Source organism: Trichoplax adhaerens, genomic scaffold (genome assembly GCF_000150275.1).
Source record: "Trichoplax adhaerens TRIADscaffold_30 genomic scaffold, whole genome shotgun sequence".
Lineage (NCBI taxonomy): Eukaryota > Metazoa > Placozoa > Uniplacotomia > Trichoplacea > Trichoplacidae > Trichoplax > Trichoplax adhaerens.
The window spans coordinates 49,573-59,173 of record NW_002060970.1 but is presented as its reverse complement, the minus strand read 5'-3'; the positions used below and the strand labels follow the sequence as shown (position 1 = coordinate 59,173).

General features: G+C 30.5%; 2 protein-coding genes across 2 annotated transcripts in view; both read right to left on the bottom strand.

Moving 5' to 3' along the window:
• The window catches only part of TRIADDRAFT_61848 (uncharacterized protein), a gene marked incomplete at both ends in the record, with an annotated part of 9,547 nt that extends 7,071 nt beyond the window's left edge, over positions 1–2,476 (bottom strand). The window contains 7 exons of the mRNA XM_002117782.1: positions 159–218; positions 337–429; positions 613–675; positions 796–885; positions 1,862–1,966; positions 2,046–2,213; positions 2,416–2,476. Of these exons, the coding sequence (XP_002117818.1) occupies positions 159–218; positions 337–429; positions 613–675; positions 796–885; positions 1,862–1,966; positions 2,046–2,213; positions 2,416–2,476 (640 nt within the window). The remainder of the gene's footprint in view (positions 1–158; positions 219–336; positions 430–612; positions 676–795; positions 886–1,861; positions 1,967–2,045; positions 2,214–2,415) is intronic.
• Positions 2,477–5,736: 3,260 nt separating this feature from the next.
• Positions 5,737–9,601, bottom strand: TRIADDRAFT_61847 (uncharacterized protein; the record flags this gene model as incomplete). The annotated part of the gene is made up of 8 exons (XM_002117781.1): positions 5,737–5,795; positions 6,281–6,334; positions 7,034–7,099; positions 7,218–7,283; positions 7,586–7,654; positions 7,833–7,907; positions 8,032–8,445; positions 9,589–9,601. 8 exons carry the CDS (start codon positions 9,599–9,601, stop codon positions 5,737–5,739), a joined length of 816 nt encoding a protein of 271 aa, XP_002117817.1.

Here is a 9,601-nt window from a genome sequence, read left to right as displayed (position 1 = left end):
TAATAGACCACATCATCATGACCATTTATGATTCTAAACAGCTAATTTTTACACTATTTCGTAATCTATGAGTAAGTTATTCGTCTAGATTATCAAGCTACATGAGAAATTGCTGTATCTCAAAGAAATTCGAAATTACTTAGGGAACTGCAACCTACCTTCGACTTTGTTTATTTCTGAGAAAATAGTCATTGAATAGATATTAGATACTTCTAGTACTGCAAATAGGAGAAATTTTAGAAATTTTTTAAGTAAATTATATTATTAACTAAAAACAGATGAGCTTTAATAGCAAGGATTATTTATTTTATAGTAATTCAGCTATCAATAATTTACCTGATAAATCTGGCTTATCAGCTAGATTTAGGCTTGATTTCGGGAAATTCATTGGTGGTTCTTGTACAGTTAATTCTGATGAAATTGTTATAACTAAAATAGAATTAAATTACGATAACAAATCTTACCTCATCGTGACGAAACATAATTTTAAAGAACTAATTCTTAGAATATTTCGTAGTCTTAGTATAAATTATTCGTCCAGACTATGAAATCGCTCGAAAAAGTGCTATGACTTCAAACGAATTCAAAATTATTTAATGAACTATCACCTACCATCAACTCCGTCTGCTTCTGAGAAAATAGCCACTGAATCGATATTAGATACTAGTGATACTTCTGATTAGGTAGACAGCAGAAATTTTAGAAAATATTCAGTTGATGATATTAGCAAAAAATGGATAAGCTTGATTGGATAGATTATTTATTTTATAGTAACTCGTCTTTCAATAATTTTACCAGATAAATCTAGCTGATTTGTAAGATCTAGGCTTGATTTCAGAGAAAACATTGGCTCTTGAGTACGTAATTCCGGTGAAATAGTTGCATCTAGATTAAATTAAGTTATGATAAAATTAAAATTTATTTGATTACTTAAAGCTCTAGTCAACTAATTATAGCACTATTGCGAAGTGAAATTTTGTAGTTTAGTATGCTGAGCCAGCAATAAATAAGGTTTAGAACCTGCATGCGTATTTAATGACTAAAATACGGACATATATTTTCCTCCGAAGTAATAATCTTTAAGAGTAGGGCTTTAAGTAATATAGCTAACACACTGCGTTCTTATTTTGTACTATTCGTCATGAACGTAGTAATCTCTTTGATTGATGCAATATAAGTAATGCACGTTAGTATTTATAATATGTCCTTACGAATCTAATATCAGGCTTATCCTTAATCTAGAATACACATATAGCTAACAACGACATCATAACTTAAACTATGTGATAATATAGGAATTGATTCTGAAATAAAAATCTGCAGCAGATGATTAAGGATCGTTGCAAATAGTCAGCCTCTAAGATCGATAACTGATATTAAAATTGTATCAGTATTGCATTGCTTTCGGAAGTCATTAACTCTATTTACTGCTGTAGATCTACTCAGTATCATAATACAAATGTTGATTACTAACCAGAAAGCGAAGGAGTTACTTTAATAAGAGAGCTAGAAAAGAAATTGTCTGCAAATAATTGTACCCATTTTTAATATTAATTGATCAAATACTATTATGAGATTATGAGATTAAATTTTTCTTAAAGGAAAATTCAAGTACGTTGCGATAGTGGCGCAGATGTCAACATGAAATCATCTAACTTTTGCTTTTCGTCTATAAATAGGCTAGACCATGATGATAATTGTAATAGCTCGTCGCTATTAGTGATTCCTGACATAGCTTTAGTATAAATCACTAGATAATACTTCAGTAAAGCATCTAGTGGTCGATAGCTTTGTTAATCTTGTGCTTAATTTTAATTGCTTCAGTCTACTACATACAATAATGTGATGAACGTAATCTTACCTTTTTGCAAGTGAATCGATTCTGCAGCTAAATCTTGAAGACTTTGATTCGATACTGATATGTCGGGGGATGTAAAAATCTTCACTTCATTCATAATAACATCATCTATTCGTTAACAGAACAAAATTACGGTCATGTCTAATATCTAGGTTGCAAATTTAATTTTAATACCATGCCAACATACTCATTGATAGCATAGATTCTTTAATATCTATTTGAGAATGTTCTAGCCAACTCGTAATAATAAATTTACGACTCGAAACTTGTGGCTGAGAGATAATGTCCAATTGTTCATCTGAAGCAATATGAAAACATGATCGAGACTGATCTTGTACCATAATAAGAGCTACTACTACAATAAAAATCTATTTAATGTTTAATTAGAAACGGATAATTTTTGCTATAATTACACAAACTCGTTCCAACTTTATCATATAAATTTAAAGTCAGTAAAGGCCAATTACTATTTCGACAATCGCCTTTAAGAGTTACGTGTTATCGTTATTATTGAGTACTTCCATTTTTATAAATGGTGTAAATATGGCTATCTTTACCACTAATCTCGGAAAGTAGGGAAGGCAGAAGTTCGTATAAAATTACGGAATCTTTAGGCATGTCATTTGCTATGGATGAAAACAGTAATGGTGATGTCTGTACTGATGGCTCAGATTCTGTTAGAACATAAGCATGAAAATCAATTAAACACTATCACCTTCGTGTTATAGTTCGAATATGTCTAATCTGAAGGATTTATAGGGTAATAAGTGGAGAATTAGATAAAATTTATATTTTGATAGTTTCAGACCGAAGTTCGTAAGATATGTTGTTCATCTGTAGCTATTTCAAAAATATGGCAATAAAGTATCTTAAAGCAATTGTTGCCGTGGTAAACAGATTTAAATACTTTTTTATAGAATTACGATTGCAATTATATTTCTTGGTTATAACGCAGCCAAAAAGGAGCAATTAATATTTTATTTGAATAATTTTAACTATCAAAAGTAGAAAACGATATTGACTGTCATTGACCTTGGTTATCACTCTTTCAAGAGGATTGTAAATTGATATGAAAACAGAATGGCAATATTTTAATTCTATTTACATGTATTCCGGTAATTTAACTGCAATACTATCTTGTGCTTTAGCAGTTGTTTTTTTAATACCTTGAAATATAGATTTTGACCATACTTCCGAAGTTAAATTGATTTCTTCGCTACTAAATACTGTAGATCCCATCTGAAAGTTTTCTGAATTATTAAAAAGAATTCGAAATTCGTTTTAAGATTATAAATGGCTATATAGTAAGGCAGTTGTTATAATCCATTTATTAGCTTATTAAACAGCAGATGATGCTTCTATAAAAATATTGCTTTATTGTCTGATGAATCGCAAAAATTTAAGTTAAATATCAGTGTTACGGTACCAACTACCGTGAATGTTTAAATAGCTGACTGCCACGGAGTGATGTCCGTGATATTGTATTGATTTTGTTTACCATTAGAAGCTAATGGTATACACTACCTGATTGGACGGAATTATAAATAATTTGTTCCTCAAATTCTATTTCTGATTGAGTCATGCTAGCGATAATGCGGAGATCTATGTATAATATTATATTATTTCTTGAATCCGACTATATTCCTTACGGCTAGTAATCTAATTTTTGAAACCAGTACACTTACTTCCAGCCGAAATAGTGGACGGGAATGAATTTTCGAGAATATTACTAAAATTTGCGATTGGCGTCTGCAGCTGTTCCTCTGTTTATTTAGCATACCATAATTAGATGGAATGAATCGAGCAATATTAGTATTATGTCCATCGAAAGGAATAAATTGCTTACGGATATTAATCGAATAAGATGGCTTCATGACTGCTTTCTCCGATATCGGAAGGGATGATGAAAAGGTGCTCAAGGAATAACCTAATCACATGTAAAACAAGTATCTTTAGTGATACTAGACATTTCGATATGCTTATAGAGGATATTTGATGATATTTCAGCAATTTTTGATTTGTTATCAACTCTCTACTATATTGGCTATAACACAAATGAACTTTTCTTTAAATCTATAGCACCAAGTGGGTAAGGTACGGTTACATGAAATATAAAACTGATCAAGGTTAGTGAAGTATGAAGTAATTAATATCTACAAGTCAGCACTAATCAACTTGCTATAGCAATACCTAATGTGGACCCATTATCGGAATCAATCCTTTGTTGCGAAAAGTGATTCTCTTAATGGGAAATGAATTGTACGGAAAATTAACAAAAAATAATTTTTAAATTGGAGAATGTTAGATAAGCTATTATTATTACGAAATAAGGTGTAAATACTTCATAGTATGATGAAGTGTATACGTGACAGTTTTATATACTGTATTAAAGTAGAAATATCTATGTTAGGATAATTTTGTTAGCCTATCCTTATCTAGTAAACTTCTAATTTCGAATCATTGTGATTGTAACTTGCTTATGGTAGATTGTAAATTATCGCAGAATTGTCCCATGATAGGGCATATCGTAATCTGGCTATACTGTTGTCTGCATTAGAGAGCAGTAGGTAAAATGAGTGTCTAATTCAGAGAATGATTCCAAAGTTAACCGTACTAACTATGACTCATGAACTATTGAGGAAGAGTATGTATAAACGCAATATATCGGGTAATAAAGTTAATTCTTAAACTTGGTGTTTAACGTAAAATACGAGGCGTCTATGTCTTTGTGTAGTCTACTAGTAGAGCAAAAGTGTTCCTGATAGTGCAGATATCATTCCTTGATACATTGGTTCAAGGACTTGACTTATTAATCGTACATTATGTTATCTTGTTGAAAAGCTGTTTTGTGATAGGATACATTGCGCAATCAGTTACTTCTTCTAAATAAATCAATTTTTACAGGCTATGGACGTATCAACGACACCTATGCGAGTCTGCTTAAGTATAAAATTAAGGTCAGTAGCAATCGAGTAACTATTAGCCTTGTTGATTTACTATAGTTCGTAAGTACATTAATCAGCTAATTAGCAATCCTAATAGCCTGATTTATATCGCGTAGACAATGTGCGAAATTTTGACGTCAACAAGGAATTGATTCTCCCATGAGATTATAAAATAAATTTTAGGTTTAATTTTGGCTTATAATCATAATCCAATACATATTTAAAAGATTTATCGCCTGCAGAAACCGCCCTCCAAGATGATGAGGAACTGGTAAAGTCAGCTCAAGTTGATACTCTAAAACCAAAGCATTTACATTAAATCAATTTTGAAGCGCTTGTAACTATTTTGTTTTTTCAAGTTTACTGTCACCTTCAGAATTCAAGATTGATAAATTAGTTTATCGAAACGATGAATTTCGATTATAGCGAGTATTTAGTAATAAATTCTACAGAAATAAATTATCTCTAGCCTAAATATTTTTGTGGCAAGTCTAATAAAGTATTTGCTAAAAATCTGAATTTAAACAATAAACAGATCTTCTGGGAAATTTAGTTATAGTAAATACGTGCTAAAGTCCAGTTATATCTAACAAATGAAACGGCGAATAGGTATGCTTTGTATCCGTAACAACTTTGGCTAATAGTTATTTATCGAGAATAGCTCTAATTCTTTAAATTCATTCTACTTCCTATCTTGGCTTATCGTTGGTAATTTGGCTCTAATTTGTAGGATTCAAACCTATGCTAAATTTCTTGATAAAGTTTTAAAACTAGAGCTGCTTAATAGATTTATTAGTAATAGCCCTATATTTTAGTCTATATGAAAGTAATTAATAAATTTTCAGTTTATTAATCCTATTACTAAATAAACTTCATAGCCACTAAGTAAAGAATTTATTTAAATACGGGTTAAATATAGCTGTAACGTGGTATCTATTGGGGATTTTTCGTTATCAAATATCTGTTATCCAATATGTTGCACTTTCTGAATTCTAATAAATTTAAATTCCTTTCAGAGTATAAATATTAATTAAATGAGGTATTCCCGTAAAGTCTCGATATTGATTAAGTACAGACACTTCATATTTGTCCCATTTGTTTTAATTCATTCACCCATTGTCTAGCAGAAACATTTTATTGCTGTAGAGTAATGATGTACTACCATAACAAAATTTGATAATCGAAGATAAATGAATTAGATTTATTAAGATCAATCTCTGCTTTGGTATAGAATACAGATAAAAGCTAGAGCGACATAGTTCATCCAAGTATCCCGTGAAGATCATTCCTCAAATTATAATTCACTCAAGTTCTTGTACCATGGTAAGTTATATGAATTCTTTACTATGCTATAATTTTATATTTCTATATTTTGTCATTGGTTTCGTAAAATTTTTATAAGCTCAAGTTTAAAATGATTCGATTGATAATAGCAACGAATAGCTTAAATTCTTAGATTACTAATCAGTTCATCTACCTGCTACGGTTGGTGATGTTTGTATGATTTCGTCTTCAACGGTCTGCATATTGCCTGAATTAGAGATCATAGAGAGGAAGGAATACATCATTTTTCAGAAGTTTTCTTATTGTTTTTATGCTCATAATCTGATACAATAAAATTTTGATATAATACGTACATATTCGTATAATAGTAAAATATTTACGTAAATAATTGATTTTAAATTTAAACTGATATCTGACAATGAAACAAAAGTAACTAATAAAGTTTACTAGTATATTAAAATTAATCTAATCTATATTTTTAGCTCTTATTCTAAGATAAAAATTTAACTTTTACTTCCGAAGCGAACTTTGACATTGCTCTACAGTATTTCAACTACCTAGCCTAGCCGACGTCGCTTTATCGAAATCTTTTGAGCTGATAATTGAAGCCTGCAGGTTAAAATCTGAGCAAAATACTTTTTATTATATCGTTAATTATTATAAAAATATTAGTTAAGGCAGCACTAGCTTTCAAATTTCTTCTTTTCAAAAAGAATGTTTTATCGAAGAGGCCTAGTGTGCTAACGTTGCCTGTATTAATGACAAATATTTTCGATACTAGTCTATTTTTTGTAACTTAAGATCTATGTAGCAATGTTACTTTCGTATTTATTAACGAAATTTTTTAAATAAAGGCGTTAATTGGTGCACCATGGACAATGCAAAGTTAAATAAACTCTAAAATCGCAGTTTAAGTAAACATCAATATAAGGTCATGCTCGTATACCTGTTGGTATTGTCGTTGATTGCCTAAAATCATTAGCAAACGATTCAATTGTTTGCATAATTGGGACTATAGAAAAGAATGAACAATCATGAATTGAAGTTTAAATTGTTCGTAACTGGAAATTCTTTAATTAGCTGATTTCACTTTAGTTAGAAGGAATTTTCCTTCATTTTTGTTTGCTAACCTGCTAAGGATGTTGCTACCGTCGGAGCCTCATACATACTCAGCTTTTCAGTTTGCAATGCAACATCTACATGGGATAATATATATTCCAATAAATAAGCTCTATTAATTGTTTCATCAGATCAAAATTGTTAGCTTAATCAGTAAGTATCCATAGATTTAAATCAAAGTAAGGCAATTTTTTGGTAAAGCTAAACCGCCCTTGTTTCTAATTACTGGAAAGTTTTACTTTTATTTCGACTCTAATTATCAGCTGCCGGTAATGAACACTTCCGTTACAAGATAGAGGCAAGAAACCCCGCAAAATCTATCATACAGACGATATGCGCGATTGTCCTCAAGCGTGGTATTTATCCCATTATCACTTACCTTTATCCGGAGGATGCTTTATTGATGAAGATAAAGAAACCAAAGAAGCAGACTCGGATAATTTTAAATCTGTAAATTAAATATCAAGTCTTGGCCATAAGATTTGAGATCGTTTAATTTATAATAGCAATATATTATCGACATTAAGATTATAAGTTTATAATTCTATGGGTAACTTTGCTAATCTACTACCTTTTGTAATACTCGTATAATAAAATTTTAATTAAATAAATTAGTTAGCAGGCACCTTCGAGATTGCGTCTGTAATTATTGATTGGCATCGAATCTGTTTTGGTCTTATCAGTTGCATCTGATATGAAAGCTGTTATAGAAATATCGGGAAGGCATTTAAAAAATTATAAAGATTTTAACAACTCCTAATCATAGTAGTAACTGCAAGTAATGTAATCTGTCTAGCATAACTCGACATTATAGTCTTCTCTTACGTCTCTCGCATATAAAGTAATACTTGTCGTAGCAATTTCGATCTCTCCATTCAGGCGTACCATCCATGTACAATATGATGCAAAAATGTGACAGCACATTGGGTTCTAATGGATGCCAATTACTGTAGCCCACATCAGTTACTGACTTATTGATAGGCAACCATATATGGCTGTTTTTATTATTATCGCCTGTCATATCTTTTAATCCTATCCAGCTTGCACCTGAGTAAGTGCTTGCTACATAAGTTTCCATAAATGTTTCCTTTGTTTGACTGTCAATAACAACTAGGTCAGCGTTCATAGATCGTTGACAATATAGCCGTGCGTCATCATAAGTTTTAAGCAATGCAATTTGGCCAACGCATTGCTTTTCATATAATTTCCAACCTGGAGGACAGGAAGTAGTAGCAAATTCTATCAAGAAGATCAAAGAGTTAGTTCAATCTTAACTAAGTTATCAATAGCTTTAAGAATTGCTTAAAATTTTTAATTTTACCAACATCAATTTCAAAAATGACTATATACAGTAAAGCTGATAATGTACTTATTTTAAGAAAGCAACGATATTATTTACCATATATTAAGGCTATTTAGTATATAGTAAAAATATCTTTAATTTAGAAATGTAATCTAAATGAGGTTCGCCGCAAATATGGAGAAAAAATATCAAAGGGAAGATGATGAAATAGGTACTTAATTCTTTATGGTATAAGTAATGGTTTACATGTTAGAAAAGCAGGCAGTTCGACATTATACTTTATCTCATGATACTCTCACATAATGTAGTCAAACATAACATATGGAATATAACTATCTAATATAGAGCTCGGAAATCCTATAAATTACGGTATATGCTTTAATAAACTGTACGCTCGAAACTATCCTCCAGTAATAGTAGTTGTCACTTCTACTATTACTCATAGCGTCAGCTTTATTCGAATATATACCAATATATTTAGCACACAATATATATCAAGTTTCTTGACAAAAAATTCACTAATTTGATCGTTATTAATTTCTTTTTCCTTACACGCGATAACACTAGGTATTCATGGTATTATAGCTATGTAACTGCAGTACAAACATCGATATTTATTATTCTTATATAATTTAATCAGAAATCATTGTTCACTAGGGTATCATGGAAACGGACAATCGAATACTAAAGAGTGTTTATAATAAGGTTTGATTGTCTAATCGGAGAATTCAAAAGACATTAATATTTGCCTATTCTATGACGAACAAATCTTTACATATCTGCATATTAAATGATTTTTAAAACCTTATAGCTAATATGAACATAATTAATTAATGTAATCTTTGGATTGATTATTATACCAAAGGCAGAGATTTATTCAATACTGCTTGTAACGTATCGCTCGTGTCGAGATCAAACGATGCTGCTCGATTGCTTATGGTTGACGGAAATTAAAGAAATGCTAATTGAAATTTAGATAAAATATAAATGCCTCCAGCTAGCTTTTATACTGGCAAAGAGATATCACTAAAATAAGAAAAATTCAATCTAGAAAAGAAATAATGTACAATCGACTGTACTTTGACCTTGCAT